The sequence below is a fragment of the Mobula birostris genome, chromosome 1 (genome assembly GCF_030028105.1).
Source record: "Mobula birostris isolate sMobBir1 chromosome 1, sMobBir1.hap1, whole genome shotgun sequence".
Lineage (NCBI taxonomy): Eukaryota > Metazoa > Chordata > Chondrichthyes > Myliobatiformes > Myliobatidae > Mobula > Mobula birostris.
This window is the reverse complement of record NC_092370.1, coordinates 37,155,166-37,176,897: the sequence shown is the minus strand read 5'-3', so window position 1 is coordinate 37,176,897 and position 21,732 is coordinate 37,155,166. Positions and strand designations below refer to the sequence as shown.

The following is a 21,732-nucleotide window of genomic DNA, read 5'->3' as shown; positions in this document are numbered from 1 at the left end:
GGCAGGCCTATGCCAGTGGTGCTGCAGGCCATGAAACGTAGGAACATAAAAAAACCTACAGCACAATACAGGCCCTTCGGCCCACAAAGCTGTACCGAGCATGTCCTTACCTGAGAACGATCTAGGCTTACCTATAGCCCTCTATTTTTCTGTGCTCCATGTATCCATTCCAGAGTCTCTTAAAAGACCCTATCGTTTCTGCCTCCACTGCCACCGCTGGCAGCCCATCCCATGCACTCACCACTCTCTGCGTAATAAAACTTACCCCTGACATCTCCTCTGTACCTTTCCAGACACTGTAATCAGCCACAGCTTGGCCGAAACATATGCGCTGCACCTGTCTCATGGCTTACAAGAGGGAGCCAGGGAAATCCATGCCATGATGTTATGGGGAATGTATAGAGTCATAGAAATGTACAGCACAGAAACAGGCCCTTCAGCTGATTCAGTCCATGCTGAAACCATTTAAACTGCCTACTTCCATTGACCTGAAGTGGGGCCATAGCCCTGCCATCCATGTACCTATCCAAACTTCACTCAAAGGCTGGCATCGAGCTCGCATGCGTGCACCACTTTTGCTGGCGGCTCGTTCCACACTCTCATGACCCTCTGAGTGAAGAAGTATGAGTTCTTGTAGTTCCCAAAAAAAAGTATAGGAGAGGAAGTATGTGGAATAATTAGCATTTCAAAGAGTTAGCCAGGAATTTGCTAGATCTGTCGCAGATATCATGTTACCTAGGAGATGAAAGAAGAAAAGCACTGCAATGGATAATGATGCCGTACAATGTGACTAGTTGCTGCCACCCAGATACCACAACCTTCCCACCATCACTAATTAACAATAACACTATTACTTGGGAAGAGTACAGATGAGTATGGTCTCAGCATCCAAGCTGTGAGTGTATTGCAAGGCTACTTTCTGCCCTCATGAGGTAGAACAAGTGGCAGGAATGGTACCTCCACTGCCCACGAGACCACCTTGTGTAGAGACCAAATAAACTTCAATATGGTGAACCAACTGTAAAAATAAAGCCCAATCAAACACAAGAGAAGATCTGCAGATGCTGGAAATCCAAACAACACACACACACACACACAAAGTGCTGGAGGAGCTCAGCAGGCCAGGCAGCATCTATGGAAAAGAAAACAGTCGATGTTCTGGGCCGAGGCCCTTCATCATTTTGTGTGTGTTGTAGAAATAGCATTTGCAGCTAAATCTGTATTAGGTTGGGTGGGTGGGTGCTGGAGATGGCAATATTGCAGAATAATCTCGAGCCATTCAATTAAGGAATATAGCTAGGTCACTCAGTGTTGAGTATTTGTGAGAGCCCATCCAGAATGGCTGAGGTTGTGGCAGATGGTGAAAGGACAGGAGAGAGGAATCTACTTTGCCACATCCTTGTCAATCTAAAGTTCACAGAGACATCTGTTCTTGTCAGTATCAGAAGAAGGGACATACATCAGGGGTCCCCAACCTTTTTTGCACTGCAGACCGGTTTAATATTGACAATATTCTTGCAGACTGGCCGACCGGTGGGGGGGTGGGGGGGGGGGGTGGTTGGTAGGGTTGCCAACGGACAAGAGTAGCAGTCAAATACGTTGTGTTTACCCCTAGAGAGACTACAATGACCAGGAAGCCTTGCGCGGGCACTTGTGTGCGCATGTGTGTACGTGCCGATTTTTTTTCTACAGATTGTTTTTGGCGATTCTGTTCGGGGGGGGGGGGGGAGTGTTAATCACGACCGGAATACAGGTGATAAGTGGCTAATACACTCATTTTCGTTTCTAAAAGGGTTTATCTAACGAATTTAATATTAAACACACAGCGCATATTTTCCTCGCATGAATATAGTGATAAGTCAGTTATCAGGGGAGGACAGGAGAGCTTGAGGTTAAGTGTTGAACGAACTTCCAGAAGAAGTGGTAGGGGCAGGTTCGATATTATCACTTAAAGAAAAATTTAATAGGTATTTGGACAGGAAAGGAATGGAGGGTTATGGGCTGAGTGCAGGTTGGTGGGACTAGGTGAGAGTAGCGTTCGGCACGGACTAGAAAGGCAGAGATCACCTGTTTCCGTGCTGTAATTGTTATATGGTTATATAGGTCACTCATAAGTCAATAGCATCATAACATTTTAAGTAACGTTTGGATATTAAACACACAGCACATACTTTCCCCATATGAACATATAAAATCATTGCAACACCAATATCGCTGAATCAGTGGGAGCCGTGGGCTTGTTTTCCTGCAACAAGACTATCCTATCGAGGGGTGATGGGAGACAGTGATACTCAAAGGGGGTTCCTTATGTTCAGTCTATTCCGCAATTTAGTTTTCGTTGCATTCATTGCAGAGATATGTTGGAAATAGAAGCAACGTTTTCAGTGCTTTCGTGGCTATCTCAGGATATTCAGCCTTGACTTTGATCCAGAATGCCGGCGCCAGCAGAGATGTTATGCCAAACATGCTTTTCAGCCTGCCGTCATTTGCAAGCTCGAGGAGTTAATCTGCTTCCCGCACTGACATGGATGAAACGTGCGTAATGACCTCGCATGCATGATGGCTCAACAGTGGCCGTGACAGGGAATGAGGAAAGGTTTCCTCGCAGCCTGGTAGCTCATGCTTTGCGGCCCGGTGGTTGGGGACCGCTGACTTACATAATCATTCTGAAAGTACAGTCTTTACACTGAAAATATCCATGTTGTGCAGCTCTAATAAGCAGGGTAGATTCAAAATTAATCTAAACGCTCGAACTTGAGCATACCTGAGGTGCACTGCGGCATCTATGATTGGGTGCTCAGTTTACCATGACTAATAAGTTAGGAGAATCAGTCTGCTTTCATGCTGAGAAGAAAAGCATTTTAAAAATGGGGAGAGGCAATCTGATGAGATGGCAATACAGTGTGTAGATGCCAAACAACATTAACAGCTAACTAAGTCCAAAGCCAATTGATCTCCTGAACAGAAGAGATTCTTCAGGTGCTGGAAATTTTGAGCAACACACACACACAATGCTATAGGAACTCAGCAAGTCAGGCATCAATGAAAGAGTCAACATTTTGGGCCAAGTCCCTTTTCAGCCAATACATCAACTGTTTCTTCCCTTCCATAGATGCTGCCTGACTTGCTGATTTCCTCCAGCATTTTGTGTGTGTTGATATACAGAACAAAACTGTGCAGATTTGCTTCATCCAGTAGTGAATGGGAGTGTAAAATTACACACTGAAGAAAAAGACTGTATGAACATTGACATCCTCAATGATTATGGAATCCATCTAGGAAATAAATGTAAAATGACTGTATTTATCGGAATCGTTAGCCGGAAGTCCTGGATCGATGACCTGCCTAATGCTACAAATTCCAGCATCAGACCAGAAACTTAACTGGATCATCCGTAAAGATACTCCACTGCAAGAGCTGACCAGTGGGTTGTTATTCTGTGACAAATGACTCGCCTTCTGATTCCACTAATCGTTTTCAGGATTTGTGATTCAAAATTCAGGACTGCAATAGAATACTTATTTAAGGTGGTGAATACAACCATATAACAATTACAGCACGGAAACAGGCCACCTCGGCCCTTCTAGTCCGTGCCGAATGCTTACTCTCACCTAGTCCCACCAACCTGCACACAGCCCATAACCCTCCACTCCTTTCCTGTCCATATAGCTATCCAATTTTACTTTAAATGACAATATCGAACCTACCTCTACCGCTTCTGCTGGAAGCTCATTCCACACAGCTACCACTCTCTGAGTAAAGAAGTTCCCCCTCATGTTACGCCTAAACTTTTGCCCTTTAGCTCTCAACTCATGTCCTCTTGTTTGAATCTCCCCCACTCTCAATGGAAAAAACCTATCCACGTCAACTCTATCTATCCCCTTCATAATTTTAAATACCTCTATCAAATCCCCCTTAACCTTCTATGCTCGAAAGAATAAAGACACAACTTGTTCAACCTTTCTCTGTAATTTAGGAGATGAAACCCAGGTAACATTCTAGTAAATCTTCTCCGTAGTCTCTCAATTTTGTTGACATCTTTCCTATAATTCAGTGACCAAAACTGTACACAATACTCCAAATTTGGCCTTACCAATGCCTTGTACAATTTCAACATTACATCCCAACTCCTGTACTCAATGCTCTGATTTATAAAGGCCAGCATACCAAAAGCTTTCTTCACCACCCTATCCACATGAGATTCCACGTTCAGGGAACTATGCACCATTATTCCTAGATCCCTCTGTTCTACTGCATTCTTCAATGCCCTAACATTTACCATGTATATCCTATTTTGATTAGTCCTACCAAAATGTAGCACTTCACATTTATCAGCATTAAACTCCATCTGCCATCTTTCAGCCCACTCTTCTAAGTGGTCTAAATCTCTCTGCAAGCTTTGAAAACCTACTTCATTATCCACAACGCCACCTATCTTAGTATCATCTGCATACTTACTAATCCAATTTACCACCCCATCATTAATGTATATGACAAACAACATTGGACCCAGTACAGATCCCTGAGGCACACCACTAGTCACCGGCCTCCAATCTGACACGCAGTTATCCACCACTACTCTCTGCTATCTCCCATCCAGCCACTGCTGAATCTACTTTACTACTTCAATATTAATACCTAATGATCGAACCTTCCTAACTAACCTTCCGTGTGGAACCTTGTCAAAAGCCTTACAGAAGTCTATATAGACAACATCCACCGCTTTACCCTCGTCAACTTTCCTAGTAACCTCTTCAAAAAATTCAGTAAGATTTGTCAAACATGACCTTCCACGCACAAATCTACGGTGAATGTTCCTAATCAGACCCTGTCTATCCAGGTAATTATATATACCATCTCTAAGAATACTTTCCATCAACTTACCCACCACTGACGTCAAACTCACAGGCCGATAATTGCTAGGTTTACTCTTAGAATCGTTTTTAAACAATGGAACAACATGAGCAATACGCCAATCCTCTGGCACCATCCCCGTTTCTAATGAAATTTGAAATATTTCTGTCAGAGCCCCTGCTATTTCTACACTAACTTCCCTCAAAGTGCTAGGGAATATCCAGTCAGGACCTGGAGACTTACCCACTTTTATATTCCTTAAAAGCACCAGTACTTCCTCTTCTTTAATCATCATAGTTTCCATAACTACCTTACTTGTTTCCCTTACTTTACACAATTCAATATCCTTCTCCTTAGTGAAAACCGAAGAAAAGAAATTGTTCAAAATCTCCCCCATCTTTTTTGGCTCTGCACATAGCCGTCCACTCTGATTCTCTAAGGGACCAATTTTATCCCTCACTATCCTTTTGCTATTAATATAACTCTAGAAACCCTTTGGATTTATTTTCACCTTACTTGCCAAAGCAACCTCATATCTTCTTTTAGCTTTTGTAATTTCTTTCTTAAGATTCTTTTTACATTCTTTATATTCCTCGAGCACCTTATTAACTGCAAGCTGCCTATACTTATTGTAAATCCCTCTCTTTTTCTGAACCAGGTTTTCTATATCCCTTGAAAACCATGGCTCTCTCAAACTTTTAACCTTTCCTTTCAACCTAACAGGAACATAAAGATCCTGTACCCTCAAAATTTCACCTTTAAATGACCTCCATTTCTCTATTACATCCTTCCCATAAAACAATTTGTCCCAATCCACTCCTTCTAAGTCTTTTCACATCTCCTCACAGTTAGCTTTTCTCCAGTCAAAAATCTCAACCCTGGGTCCAGACCTACCCTTCTCCATAATTATATTGAAACTAATGGCATTGTGATCACTGGACCCAAAGTGCTCCCCAACACATACCTCCATCACCTGCTCTGTCTCATTCCCTAACAGGAGATCCAACACTGCCCCTTCTCTAGTTGGTACCTCTATGTATTGCTGCAAAAAACTATCCTGCACATACTTTACAAACTCCAAACCATCCAGCCCTTTTACAGTATGGGCTTCCCAGTCTATGTGTGGAAAATTAAAATCTCTCTCAATCACAACTTTGTGCTTGCTACAAATATCTGCAGTCTCCTTACAAATTTGCTCCTCCAATTCTTCCCCCCCCCCATTAGGTGGTCTACAATACACCCCTATAAGTGTTACTACACCTTTCCCATTCCTCAATTCCACCCAAATAGCCTCTCTAGATGAGCCCTTTAATCTATCCTGCCAGAGCACCACCGTAATATTTTCTCTGACAAGCAATGCAACACCTCCCCTTCTTGTCCCTCCAATTCTATCATACCTGAAGCAATGAAATCCAGGAATATTTAGTTGCCAGTTGCACCCCTCCTGCAACCATGTTTCAGTAATAGCTACCACATCATACTTCCAGGTATCAATCCGTGCTTTAACATGTAAGATATTAAAGCTTAAAAAAAATCAGGTTTTATTGTCACTACATTTCGTGAAATTTGTTTTTTTGTGGCACAGTACAGTGTAATCCATAAAAATCACTATAAGTTACAAAAAAGTTACAAAAATGGACTTGAGTAAAGCATTTGACAAGCTCCTGCACTGTAGACTGGTCAAGGCACACGGAATCCAAGGAAAGCTGGCTAAAATTGATCCTAAATAGTCTTGGTGATAGAAGGCTGAAGATGCTTTTCTAATTGGACGTCTATGATCACTGAATAAGCAGAGGAAGGGGTGCTGAGACTTCCCTTTGTAATAATTATTGGTGTCTCGGGGAGGAGGTATGCTTAGCAAGTCTAAAGGTGACAGTAAGGATGGTGGTGATGTGAATAATGAAGAAGTCTGTCTAAAACTAAAACATAAGGCCAGGATATAGATCAGAAGAAACATTTGTAAGATAGAATTTAATCCTGGCAAGTATACAGTGATGCATTTAGGGACAAGATATGCAAAACAAGTATTGTGTGATGGGGATCAAGTTCAAAGTTCCCTGAAAATGTAACTGGAGAGGATGATGATGAAGGTATATGACATGCTTACCTTCATTCTTTGGGACAGAGAATATAAATGTTCACATAGTCACACGTCAAGTATTGTGTCATCGCACTGTAGAAAGGATATGGCTCACTGGAGAGGACGCAAAGGAGATTCACCAGGATGTTCTCTGGACTGGAGCACTTCAGTTATGGGGAGAGATTGGATAAACTGGGAGTGACCCGACAGAGTCATATAACATTATAAGAAACACAGAGGAGATAGTTAGAATCACTTTCTCAAAGTAAGTGTATCAGGAACAACATGAATTTGGCTGAATGGAAATGAAGGAGTTTTAAAGGGGATCTGAGGGGAAAGTTTATTTTTAAACAGAGAGTGGTTGAAATCTGGAATGTGTTGCCAGAGTCTGAGATGGAATTGAATACAACCAGATTTATTAACACTTAGACAGGCACTTGAAGAGGGAAGACAGTGAAATATATGGATTGAATGTGGACAAGTGTGATTACTGTGAATTGGCAACAAAAACAGTGGCATGAACGTGGAGAACAAAAGGACTTATTACACTCAATTCTGTGCCTTAAGACCCTGACCCCAATTTGTTATTTGTGCTGCAAAATCCTGATGCAACTCAATAATCATTTTTATTCCATTTCATTCCTTAGAACATTAAAAAGATACAATATAATTTGTTATTTGGTGAAGCTCATAATTTACAGCTACTAGTTCCAGTTTTGGTTTGATACCACAAGGAGATGCATTTAATTTAGACTGACACTTTGACTGAAATAGCAAAAAGCCTGAATACAATTTGTGCTCCAGTGATCTCATTTTGGACTCAGGAAGTGAGTCAATTCATTTAACATTCATATGTTAGAATACAATTATGTTTTGTGATCATAAATTAATTTATTTTTGAAGAATTCTGTGCACATCTGTTAGTGTTTTAAGAGGGGGTGGGTCTTTAGTTGAAATATAATACTGAAAGTGAATACTGTAGTGCACAGATTTAAACACCAAGTGAAACCTTATATTGACTTTAGTTCTGAGTTCTTGTCTATATTTGTTTTTATATTGCTGTCCAAACATTGTTAGAAAAAGTAAAAATTCTTAGACAATAAGACCATAAGATATAGGAGCAGAATTAGGCTATTTAGAGGCATAGAGTCATAGAACACGATAAAGCACAGAAACAGGCCTTTGGCCCATCCCATCCATGCTGAACCATTAATCTTCCTCGTCTCATTGACCTACGCCCAGACCATAGCCTTCCATACCCTTTCCATCCATGTACCGAAACAAATTTCTCTTCAATGTTGAAATTGAACCCCCATCCACCATTTGCACTAGCAGCTCATTCCACACTCTCACTACCCTCTGAGTGAAGAAGTTCCCCCTCATATTCCATTTAAATATTTCACCTTTCACCCTTAACCCATGACCTCTAATTGTAGTCTCATCCAACCTCAGTGGAAAAGCCTTTCTGCACTTGCCCAATCTATACATCCGATAATTTTGTATACCTCTATCAAATCTCCCCTCAATCTTCAATCTTCTAGTCCTAACCTATTCAACCTTTCCATTTAAATCAGGTTCTCATGTCTCAGCAACATCCTTGTCAATATTCTCCTTATAAATTTTACATCCTTCTAAAATTTGACCCATTAAATCTGCTCCACCATTTGATCATAACTGATTTATTATCTCTTTCAACCCCATTCTGCTGCCTTCTCCACATAATCTTTGACATCCTTTCTGATCACAAGCCTATCAGCTTTATCAAACCCCACTTTAAATATACCCAATTGGCAATGAATACCACAGATTCACCACCCTCCAGCAAAAGAAATTCCTCCTCATTTCTGTTCCAATGGGACATCCTTGTATTCTGAGGCTGTAACCTCTGGTCCTGGACTCTCAACTATTAGAAAAATCTCCTCTGCATCCACTTTATTTAGGCCTTTCAATATTCAAAAGGGTTTCAATGCGATACCCCCTCATAGAAACATAAAAAACCTACAGCACAATACAGGCCCTTCAGCCCACAATGCTGTACCGAACATGTACTTACTTTAGAAATTACCTAGGCTTACCCATAGCCCTCTATTGTTCTAAGCTCCATGTACCTATCCATGGACCTTAAAAACCCTATTGTATCCACCTCCGCTACCATCACCAGCAGCCGATTCCACACACTCACCACTCTCTGCATAAAAAACTTACCCCTGACATCTCCTCTGTACCTACTTCCAAGCACCTTAAAACTGTCCCCTCTCGTGTTAGCCATTTCAGCCCTGGGAAAAAACCTCTGACTATCAACACGATCAGTGCCTCGCATCATCTATACACCTCTATCAGGTCTCCTCTCATCCTCTGTCACTCCAAGGAGAAAAGGCCGCGTTCACTCAACCTTTTCTCATAAGGCATGCTCCCAATCCAGGTAACATCCTTATAAATCTCCTCTGCACCCTTTTTATAGTTTCCACATCCTTCCTGTAGTGAGGTGATCAGAATTGATCACAGTACTCCATGTGGGGTCTGACTAGGGTCCTATATAACTGTAATATTACCTCTTGGCTCTTGAACTCAATCCCACGGTTGATGAAGGCTAATACGCTGTATGCCTTCCTAACCACACAGTCAACTTGCGCAGCAGCTTTGAGTGTCCTATGGACTTGGGCCCCAAGATCCCTCTGATCCTCCACACTGCCAGGAGACATCATTAATTCTGTATTCTGCCATCATATTTGACCTACCAAAATAATCCACCTCATATTTATCAGGGTTGAACTCCATCTGTCACTTCTCAGCCCCGTTTTGCATCCTATCAATGTCCCGTTGTAACCTCTGACAGCCCTCCACACTATCCACAACACCCACAATCTTTATGTCATCAGCAAGTTTACTGACCCATCCCCCCACTTCCTCATCCAGTTGATTTATAAAAATCACAAAGAGAAGGGGTCCCAGAACAGATCCCTGAGGCACACCACTGGTCACCGACCTCCATGCTGAATGAGGGAGGCTATTTGGGTGGAATTGAGGAATAGCAAAGGTGTAGTGACGCTTATGGGGGTGTATTATAGACCACTTAATGGGGAGCGAGAATTAGAGGAGCAAACTTGTAAGGAGATAGCAGATATTTGTAGTAAGCACAAGGTTGTGATTGTGGGAGATTTTAATTTTCCACACATAGACTGGGAAGCCCATTCTGTAAAAGGGCTGGATGGTTTGAAGTTTGTCAAATGTGTGCAAGATAGTTTTTTGCAGTAATACATAGAGGAACCAACTAGAGAAGGAGCAGTGTTGGATCTCCTGTTAGGGAATGAGATAGGGCAGGTGACGGAGGTATGTGTTGGGGAGCACTTTGGGTCCAGTGATCACAGTACCATTAGTTTCAATATAATTATGGAGAAGGATAGGACTGGACCCAGGGTTGAGATTTTTGATTGGAGAAAGGCTAACTTTGAGGAGACGTGAAAGGATTCGGAAGGAGTGGATTGGGACAATTTGTTTTATGGGAAGGATGTAATAGAGAAATGGAGGTCATTTAAAGGTGAAATTTTGAGGGTACAGGATCTTTATGTTCCTGTTAGGTTGAAAGGAAAGGTTAAAAGTTTGAGAGAGCCATGGTTTTCAAGGGATATAGAAAACCTGGTTCAGAAAAAGAGAGGGATTTACAATAAGTATAGGCAGCTTGCAGTTAATAAGGTGCTCGAGGAATATAAAGAATGTAAAAAGAATCTTAAGAAAGAAATTACAAAAGCTAAAAGAAGATACGAAGCAGCTTTAGCAAGTAAGGTGAAAATAAATCCAAAGGGTTTCTACAGTTATATAAATAGCAAAAGGATAGTGAGGGATAAAATCGGTCCCTTAGAGAATCAGAGTGGACGGCTATGTGTGGAGCCAAAAGAGATGGGGGAGATTTTGAACAAGTTCTTTTCTTCGGTATTCACTAAGGAGAAGGATATTGAATTGTATAAGGTAAAGGAAACAAGAAGGGTAGTTATGGAAAGTATGATGAAAAATTGAGAGAGTACAGAGGAGGTTTACTAAAATGTTGCCTGGGTTTCATCTCCTAAGTTACAGAGAAAGGTTGAACAAGGTCTTTATTCTTTGGAGCGTAGAAGGTTGAGAGGGGACTTGATAGAGGTGTTTAAAATTATGAGGGGTATTGATAGAGTTGATGTGGATAGGCTTTTTCCATTGAGAGTGGGGGAGATTCAAACAAGAGGACATGAGTTGAGAGTTAGGGGGCAAAAGTTTAGGGGTAACATGAGGGGGAACTTCTTTACTGAGAGAGTGGTGGCTGTGTGGAACGTGGTTGAGGCAGGTTCGATATTGTTGTTTAAAGTTAATCTGGATAGATATATGGAGCGGAAGGGAAAGGAGGGTTATGGACCGAGTGCAGGTCGGTGGGACTAGGTGAGAGTAGGAGTTCAGCATGGACTAGAAGGGCTGAGATGGCCTGTTTCCGTGCTGTAATTGTTATATGGTTATATGGTTATATGGAGACCCGTCTATAACCACTCTTTGCCTTCTGTGGGCAAGCCAGTTCTGGATCCACAAAACAATGTCCCCTTGGATCCCATGCCTCCTTACTTTCTCAATAAGCCTTGCATGGAGTACCTTATCAAATGCCTTGCTGAAATCCATCTACACTACATCTACTGCTCTACCTTCATCAATGTGTTTAGTCACATCCTCAAAAGTTCACACATGCTGTAAGGCACGACCTGCCTTTGACAAAGCCATGCTAACTATTCTTAATCATATTATGCCTCTCCAAATGTTCATAAATCCTGTCTGTCAGGATCTTCTCCATCAACTTACCAACCACTGAAGTAAGACTCACTGGTCTATAATTTCCTGGGCTATCTCTGCTCCCTTTTTAAATAGGAGGAAAACATCTGCAACCCTCCAATCCTCTGGAACCTCTCCCACCCCCATTGATGATGCAAAGATCGTTGCCAAAGGCTCAGCAATCTGCTCCCTCACCTCCCACAGTAGCCTTTCAAGTGCTTTTCTTCTTGACTAGATTTACAACAGCCTTTGTACACCTTGGTTCCTGTACCCTACTATCCTTTCCCTGTCTCATTGGAACGTACCTATGCAGAACACCATGCAAATATCCCCTGAACATTTGCCACATTTCTACCGTACATTTTCCTGAGAACATCTGCTCTCAATTTATACTTCCAAGTTCCTGCCTGATAGCTTCATACTCCAATTAAATTATTTCCTAACTTGACTGCTCCTATCCCTTTCCAATGCTATGGCAAAGGAGATAGAATTATGATCACTATCTCCAAAATGCTCTCCCACTGAGAGACCTGACACCTGACCAGGTTCATATCCCAATACCATATCAAGTACAGCCTCTCCTCTTGTAGGCTTATCTACATATTGTGTCAGGAAACCTTCCTCAACAAACTTAACAAACTCCACTGCATCCAAACCCCTTGCTCTAGGGAAATGCCAATCAAGATTGGGGAAATTAAAATCTCCCATCACAAGAACCCTGTTGTTATTGCACCGTTCCAGAATCTTTCTCCCATCTGCTCCTCGGTGTCCCTGTTACTATTGGGTGGTCTATAAAAAACAACCAGTAGAGTTATTGACCCCTTACTGTTTCTAACTTCCTCCCACAGAGACTCAGTAGACAATTCCTCCATGACTTCCTCCTCTTCTGCAGCCGTGATCTATCTCTGATCAGCAGTGCTACGCCTCCACCTCTCGGCCCCCCTCCCTGTCCTTTCTGAAACATCTAATGCCTGCCATTCTAAGTAGCCATTCCTGCCCCTGAGCCATCCAGGTCTCTGTAATGGCCACAACATCATAGCTCCAAGTACTGATCCATGCTCAAAGCTCATCTGCTTTGTTCATGATATTCCTTGCACTCTTCTACATTCTAGGGAATACAGGCCCAAAGCATTCAAATACTCCTCATATGTTAACCCTTTCATTCCCAGAATCCCTCACATGAACCTACTCTGGACCACCTCCAATGCCAGCACAAGCTTTCTTGGATAGGAGGCCAAAATATACAGTACTCCAAGGATGATCTAGTAACAGTTTTCATCAAGTGTAGTTCTAATGCAGTTTCCGTGATCAATGACAGCCAGGGCATAAATTTAAAATTGCCTGTATCTAATATGGAAAAGACCCTTAATAACATCCAATAGTGTTATGGTGAATGACATTGCCAATATCGTTGTTGGAATTTATTAATGTTGTGTAGTCTACAAGGTTAAGATCTATGGAGCATCCTAAATACAAATGTTCTGTGCTTTCCAATTACAGAGATTAAATGAATAATGTAATTCCTTTATCTTCATTCATTGGATTTGGTTACTGATGGCCTGCCCAACACTTTCTATCCATGTGTAATGAACCTTGAGAAAAGTGTTGCGATGCTGCTTTCTGAGTGCATTGTAATTCATGGAAATATGATACTTCCATAATACTGCCAAAAGGAGTTCCAGAATTGTAACTCAGTAAAGTCCAAATAAATCTTTGTTATCAGAGTACATATTGTTTCTGTCGCCGCATACAAAGCTGAGAGCATACTCAGCAAATCTATAGAATAGTAACTATAACAGGATCAACCAGAGTGCAGAAGACAACATACTGTGCAAATACAACTAAAAATAAACAGCAATAAATAACAGGAACTGGAACTAACAAGACAGAGAGTCCTTAAAGTGAGATCATTGGTTGTGGGATCATCTCAATAGATGGGCAAGTGAGTGTCGTCATCCCCTTTTGTTTGAGAGCCTGATAGTTGTGGGATGAAGGGTGGCAGTATTTGTCCAAATTAGAAAGATGCGTGATTGGAGGGGCACTTGAAGGCAGAATTGTGCCCATGTGTTCCTGAGCTTTTTGCTCAAGATTGTTGAGCTCATTAGTCAAAGAGTTGTTGCCACAAAAGCCTTGACATACCCTGTAGTGAGCTGCACAATACTGTTACAGTTGAAGAAGGATTACTTAAAGTGGTGATTGGATGATATTGTGTTTCTTGAGAGGTGTTAGATCTGCATCAATCCAGGAATGTATTCCATCACATTCTTGATTTCACTTTGTCAATGATGGACGGCTGCGGGAGGCAGAATGTAGAACCCTTGCTGCCAAGGCATTTTTGTAAGTGGTGGATTACTTCTGGTAACCCTCAGGGTACTTGTATTATTTTTAGCAAGGTTGTGTGCCTGGTCTGCTGGATCAATATGTGCAAAATACTGGATGTTGTTTTTTTTGGGGGGGGATTTGCTAACTGGCCCTGTGATGAGGAGAATTCCGAGGCCAGTCAAGTCAAAGACATAGGACCAGAAAGTTTTGTTTTTTTCTACCTATTGTATTAGAACATTGTGAGAAGGATCAGCATAGACATGTTTCATAATATATCCACATGACATCACAGGTAGACAGGGTGGTGAAGAAGGGGTATGGCATGTTGGCAATTACCATTGGGAGTAGAAGACATTGAATATATGATTTGGGACATTACATTGCGATTGTACAAGATATCGGTAAGGCTGCCACTGAAGTATTGCGTACGGTTTTGATTACCCTGAAACAGGAAGCATGTATTAAGCTGAAAAGTGTGTAAAGAAGATTCAGAAAAAAGTTACTAAGACTTGGAGGCTTGAGTTATTGAGAGAGGATGAACAGACTAGGCGTTTATTCATTTGGAGCGTAGGAGACTGATGTGTGACCTATAGAAGTGTATAAAATTATGAAGGGCGTACATAACATGAAGGGAAAGGGGATCGAAATAGTGGATTCTGGTTAATTGGGACACATCGGGACCAGTACATTTTGGCCCATTTAAGTGGCTGCCCCAATTAGCCAAAATTGACATTTTGATCTATCTAGGTCAACCAATATAAACTTTACCAAAATTGATTCAATCCTTTGAACAATATGGCCAATTATCAGGATACAAGATCAACATAGATAAAACCCAACTACTTTCATATAACTATAGCCCACCAAGAGAAATTGAAAGTAGATATCCTTGGGCATGGCAAACAGAGTCTGTCAAATATTTGGGCATCATTATGCCAAATGATTTGGCAAAATTATCAGAATGCAATTATCAGCCTATATATATAAAAAATTAAGGAAGACATAACAAGATGGAACCTAATTCCTTTTCTTGGTCTCAGTTCAAGGATTAAATCTATTAAAATGAATATACTGCCCAGACTACTATATCTCTTTCAGACTCTACCAATAGAGATTAACCAAAATCAATTCAATGAATGGAACAAGATGCTATCAAGATATATATGGCAAGGTAAAAGGCCTAGAATTCATCTCAAAACTTTGTGATTAGCCAATGAAAAGGGGGGATGGGGCCTACCTTCTCTTAGAGATTACTATTTTACAGTACAGTTGAGAGCTGTGATACGCTGGTGCAATCCATCATATGACGTTCAATGGAAAAACATTGAGGAGGGGATACTTTCCATCCCCATACAGGAAATTTTGGCTGATAACAACCTACAAAGTTACATAAATACTATTGATAACCCATGGGTGAAATAGACTCTTAAAATATGGAAGACTATTATAAAAGAATATAAACTAGAGAGAGACATTGCAATTCTTAAATGGTGTGCATATGACTCGGATTTTCCGCTGAACAAACTGGATGCTAGATTTAAGGACTGGACAGCTAAAGGAATAACAGCTATTTGCAATATAATGAAAGAAGGAACACTGTTCAGTTTTGAAATGCTCAAAGAGAAACACTTATTAGAAAAACAAGACTTTTATCGATATTTCCAGATGTGACAGTATGTTAATAGGATGGTTAAAAATGTAACCAAGGCAAGTACTCTCCATGTTTGATAGAGCTATTTAGAAAAGCATATAATTCAGACAACGGTAGTAGAATAATTTCAAGCATGTATAAGGGTTGTCAAATCTTAAAACACATTCGACTTCACATTGGACAATAACACATTGGACAATAATATAGAGGTATCAATTGAAGTGTACCAGTTCACAGAAATGGAGGGAATTCGGGTGGAAAAACTTGATAAGGTATTTTATTACACCCTCTCAGAAATCCCATTATGATAGTAACCTCCCTGTTTTCTGGAGAAATTGTGGAAATCAAAATGCATATTTTCTGGGAATGACCCGTATTCAAAGACTATTAGAGTGGGATACACAATACCCTACAAGATATCTTTAAATGTGAAATACCCTTAGAAAGTATTCTGGTTTTATACCTCAAGAATGGTTGAAAAGAGATAAATATTTAATGAATATACTGCTGGTGGCTGGTAAAAAGACCCTTACCAGGTAATGGTTATCACAGGAGAGCCCAACTTTAAATGTATGGATGGAAATTACAATGGACATTTACAAAATGGAGAAGATAACAGCATCTGTTAATCAGAAGTTGGAACAATTTGATTCATACTGGGAAAAATGGTTTAACTATATAACACCTCATAGGCCTGATTTTATTCTCACAAGTCAATGAATATGTTGTAAACAAATCACTCCCTACTTTGTACATAGTTTTCTTCTTTTGATTGTTCTTTCTCTCTTCTCCTTTCTATAAGTGTATACCTCAGATAAATATTATGCGGAGATTTGTGACAAATATGACTATATGATATATATGTACAGTATCTGAAATACATCTTATGGAAAGTTTTGTTTGATGATGAACTTCAATAAAAAATAAATTACAAAAAAAAATGCAAATACTGGAAATCTGAAATAAAAACATAAAATATTGAAAATAGTTTAAAAAGTATAAAAAAGACAAACTGCTGTTTAACTGAGTAAGAAATGAAATACAGAACAGATTAGAACACTGCCAAAACTGTGTATTAATTCCTAATATTTATCGATGGAGGAATTCATTCAGTGTACGCTGACGTGTTCTTTCAATTGACTGCAAATGAACGAATCAGCACAAACAGTGGACTGCATTCAATGTCACACTGATGGAGGCATTGGGAGCAAGGGTGGACCCAAATGCAAGACACATCTTGTGAGGTTACTTAGATTTAGTTTATTGTTCGATACCAGGAGAGCAAGGCAGGAGCAGGAGATAGCGAACTGGACAAGGACTCAGGACTACGACTAGGCTGGGACCAAGGGTCTGGACTTCGACTCGGAATCAGCTCCCAGAACTAGAGGAGACATGAAGATGCTAGGGTATGGACTCCGAGCCCGAGACTGGGCAAGGACCCAGTACCTGGGTCTTGCCTCGGGCTCGGACCCCAGAACCAGGCATGGACATGACATGGGCTAGGGAGAGGAGGAACATGGAACCACAGAGCCTCGGTCTCGGGGAGCAGGTACGTGGAACCATGGACACATACACAGAACACAGAGTTGGGACCCCTGCTTGGGTACAGGACGTAGGGCCGAGACTCATGACCCTCCGCGCGGCAACGGCAAGACAGCCTGATTTACCCTACGGAGGCAAGGACAAGACAGGAGGGAACATGACCCCCCGCGGGGCAACAGCAAGACGGCCTGACCTACCCCATGGAGGCGAGGACAAGACATGACTCCCCGTGGGGCAACGGCAAGACGGCCAGACTTATCCCACAGAGGCGAGGACAAGACAAGACAAGACCAACACAAATGAACACCAGACAGTACCTATCTAGCTCCGGTGATGGAACTAGACCGAAGTGCAGGCGGGGGCTGCAAACAAGGGCTAGAGGCAAGAGGGGCAGAGAAGGGATTCAGACAAGGGGGTAGGGCAGGAATCACAGACCGCCAGGGCCAGGACTTGACTCAGAACTGGGAAGCCGCCAGGGCCCGGACTTGACTTGGTTCTTGAATGCCGCCAGGTCCAGGACTTGACTTGGTGCTTGAGTGCTGCCAGGGACAGGATTTGATTTGGTGCTGGAATGCTGCCAGGGACAGGACTTGACTTGGTGCTAGCATGCCACTGGGAACAGGACTTGACTTGGTGCTAGAATGCCGCTGGGACCAGGACTTGACTTGGTGCTAGGATGCCGCCAGGACCAGGACCTGACTTGATGCTAGAATGCCGCTAGAGCCAGGACTTGACTTGGAGCCTCCGGGTAGTGGCGAGCTCTCGACTTGGCCCGGGAACAGTAGACAGCAGTTCTTGATTCCCTCTGGTGGGTTAACTGACGGACCCACCTTGGTGAGGAAACTTTGCAGGCTAGCTTTGGTGAGGTAACTGAACAGGGTTGCTCCGGTGCGGAAAAGGCAAATTACAGGCACTCGCTTCGGCAGAGACGAGGCTTGCTCCGGCCAGATGATATCGGCACACCGTACCTTAGATGACTTTGCAGTCACTCCTGCCCCGAACGGCTGAAAGCCGGAGACTATAAAATACCGGTTCAGCCGAGTGTTAATTGCCTCTAATCACCAAAGTCGAGGGACATGGGAAAACAGGGAATCAACGGTCCAGATTGTAACATAAACAAGCTAAATTTAAAGGGACCCCAATCCGGTCCATGACAGTCCTCCCCCCACCAATGGGAGCCTCCAGGCGACCAACAGATTTGCCTGTATTATCGATGACCCGGGTGGGTGGGTGGGTATTTGGCTGGTGGGCAAAACAGAACAAAACCTTGACTTTCAGGCTGACAAGAGTTTCGAAAAACAGTTTGTGTCTGCTGGGGTCATGCTTGGCGAGAGCGTTCTGTCACACTGACGGGGGCATTGGGAGCAAGGGGGACCCAAATCCAAGACACATCTTGTGAGGTTACTTAGATTTAGTTTATTGTTCGATACCAGGAGAGCAAGGCAGGAGCAGGAGATAGTGAACTGGACAAGGACTCAGGACTATGACTAGGCTGGGACCAAGGGTCTGGGCTTGGACTCGGAATCAGCTCCCAGAACTAGAGGAGACATGAAGAGGCTAGGTACCTGGGTCTTGCCTCGGGCTCGGACCCCAGAACCAGGCATGGACATGACTATGGAGAGGAGGAACATGGAAACACAGAGCCTTGGTCTTGGGGAGCAGGTACATGGAACCATGGACACATACACAGAACATAGAGTCGGAACCCCTCCTTGGGTACAGGACATAGGGCCGGGACTCATGACCCTCTGCGGGACAATGGCAAGACAGCCAGACTTACCCCATGGAGGCGAAGACAAGACAGGATGGAACATGACCCCCCGCGGGGCAATGGCAAGATGGCCTGACCTACCCCACGGAGGCAAGGACAAGACAAGACAAGACATGGCTCCTCGCAGGGCAATGGCAAGATGGCCTGACTTACCCCACGGAGGCAAGGACAAGACAAGACAAGACCAACACGAATAAACACCAGACAGTACCTATCTAGCTCCGGTGATGGAACTAGACTGAAGTGCAGGCGGGGGCTGCAGATGAGGGCTAGAGGTGAGAGGGGCAAAGAAGGGGTTCAGACAAGGGGGTAGGACAGGAATCACAGACCGCCAGGGCCAGGACTTGACCCAGAACTGGGAAGCCGCCAGGGCCAGAACTTGACTTGGTGCTTGAATGCCGCCAGGGCCAGGACTTGACTTGGTGCTAGAATGCTGCCAGGGCCAGGACTTGACTTGGTGCTAGAATGCTGCCAGGGCCAGGACTTGACTTGGTGCTAGAATGCCGCCGGGGCCAGGACTTGACTTGGTGCTAGAATGCCGCTGGGGCAAGGACTTGACTTGGTGCTAGAATGCCGCCGGAGCCAGGACTTGACTTGGAGCCTCCGGGTAGTGGTGAGCTCTCGACTCAGCCCGGGAACGGTAGACAGTGGTTCTTGATTCCCTCCGGTGGGTTAACTGACGGACCCACCTCGGTGAGGAAACTTTGCAGGCTCGCTTTGGTGAAAACTGGACAGGGTTGCTCTGGTGCGGAAAAGGCGAATTACCGGCACCCGCTTCAGCAGAGACTGGGCTTGCTCCGGCCAGATGACACCAGCACACCGTACCTTAGATGACTTTGCAGACGCTCCCGCTCCGAACAGCTGAAAGCCGGAGGCTATAATCTACCGGTTCAGCCGAGTGTTAATTGCCTCTAATCACTAAAGTCGAAGGACACGGGAAAACAGGGAATCAATGATCCAGATCGTAACATAAACAAGCTAAATTTAAAGGGACCCCGATCCGGACCATGACATTTAAACAGTGCTTTTGACAATTACATCCTTCAAATCTTCATTTTTATTGTAATGTTCAAGCAGATTGTTGATAGCTTCAAATTATTCATAATTCCTAACTTGCTGAAGTAGTGAGATTGTCTTATTTTCACTCTTGACCATTTTTTGTATCTCAAAGTCTGAATGCTTGAAACCGCAATGAGCAAAATAATCCTGAATTGTCTTGCTGTTTATTATTTGCCAACTGTCAGTGACTAAAATCCCTGCAAGTAGTGCTATTTAAAAACAGTTTGTTCTAAGCACAGAGTAGTGTCTACTGGCCACACGGCGTGCATGACTCACGCTAGTTAGAAAATGTTCAGCAACGGATGCCTGCCCTAATTAAGTGGCATATTGTCCCAAATAAATGAAGGGAATGTTGGCTATTTTCTTAAGAGCTGTCCCAAATAGGTGACTGCCCGGTTTAACCGATGGCCCAATTAATCGGAATCCACTGTATTTAGAAGAATTTGAGGGTCAACTACTTCAGCAGATGGTTATGCATCCATGGAAGGAACTGCCAGAGAAAATGATTGAGGCAAGCCCATTAACACATTTAAAAGTCACTTGGACTGGTACATAGATTGGAAAAGTTTCGAGGGCCAAATGCAGGCAAATTTGGCTGGCTTATTTGGGGATCTTAGTTGGTATGAACGAGTTGGCCAATAAGCCTATTTCTGTTCTGAGTGACTCTATAGTCCTATGACATGAAAGGAAACCATTCACCCCCATTAAGTTCATCCTGGCTCTCAACACAATCCCATTCCTCACTAATTTTGTCCAGCATTCACATCAACTCTGCTCTCCCCACCATTGCACTCATGATTCTACCCAACACCCTCCCTCCTCCTCAACACCAGGGACACTTCAGAGTGCCTGATATCTTATCAATATGCATTTTTGGGAGGAAATTGGAGCACTTGGAAGAAGACCATGAAACTACAGTGAGGACTACAAGTTTTTTACAGATGACTTATTATGTTTGCCAATGTGCTGGTATTTTGGGGTGGGTTGGAGAGGTAAGGTGCACTTCTGTGCTCTTGAAAATGGATGTTGATAGAACTCAGTTCTGTTGTTTGATTTACGTAGGAATATTCAACAGTATACTACAAACAATATCCCAAAACTTGCAAATAAAGTGTACTTTGACACTCCACTAGGGTCACTTCTGCAGATCACATAGTGCTGTACTCCTATTGTGCTTCTGATTGGGTTGATGTACCTATCAATTCAACATTTCTTGCCAGAGTTCCATGCTTAGTACAATACAAATAATTTGTGCTTTCTGCTTCTTCCAGGTTTATGACCTGACAAAGTGATTTCCAGAGAGATTTATAACATGTTACTCAGTAGAAGACAAATGAAAAGCTTGAATATCTTCTGTGCATTGAAGTAAAACTATACAATTTTTATATTTTTGTAAGGAAAACCAGTTAAAATGAGAAATTATACAATTGATATAATAGAGTATTGCATTGCACCACTAATTATCATAGCCTGTTTGTAATAAATCATTTTAAATAAATATAACAAGAAATTAATTTGTGTTATGAATGCCATGTATGTTTCATTGGGAGTATTATATTTTCAGTGTATTTTTATAAAACATTTATTGGGGAATCAAGTGAATGTTGCTCTTTTATCTTATGTAAATCTTTAGTTTCAAATGTGTGAACACTTATAAAATGAAGTACA

General features: G+C 42.5%; 1 protein-coding gene across 7 annotated transcripts in view; it reads left to right on the top strand.

Annotated features, from left to right (window-relative positions):
• Window positions 1-21,528, top strand: part of c1h8orf34 (chromosome 1 C8orf34 homolog) — a 364,640-nt gene extending 343,112 nt beyond the window's left edge. For all 7 annotated transcript variants that reach the window (XM_072254127.1, XM_072254031.1, XM_072254215.1 and 4 more), the window contains exon 14: window positions 21,336-21,528. In XM_072254127.1, coding sequence (XP_072110228.1) covers window positions 21,336-21,348 — 13 coding nt within the window. In that variant the 3' untranslated portion in view covers window positions 21,349-21,528. The remainder of the gene's footprint in view (window positions 1-21,335) is intronic.
• The last annotated feature ends 204 nt before the right edge of the window (window positions 21,529-21,732 follow it).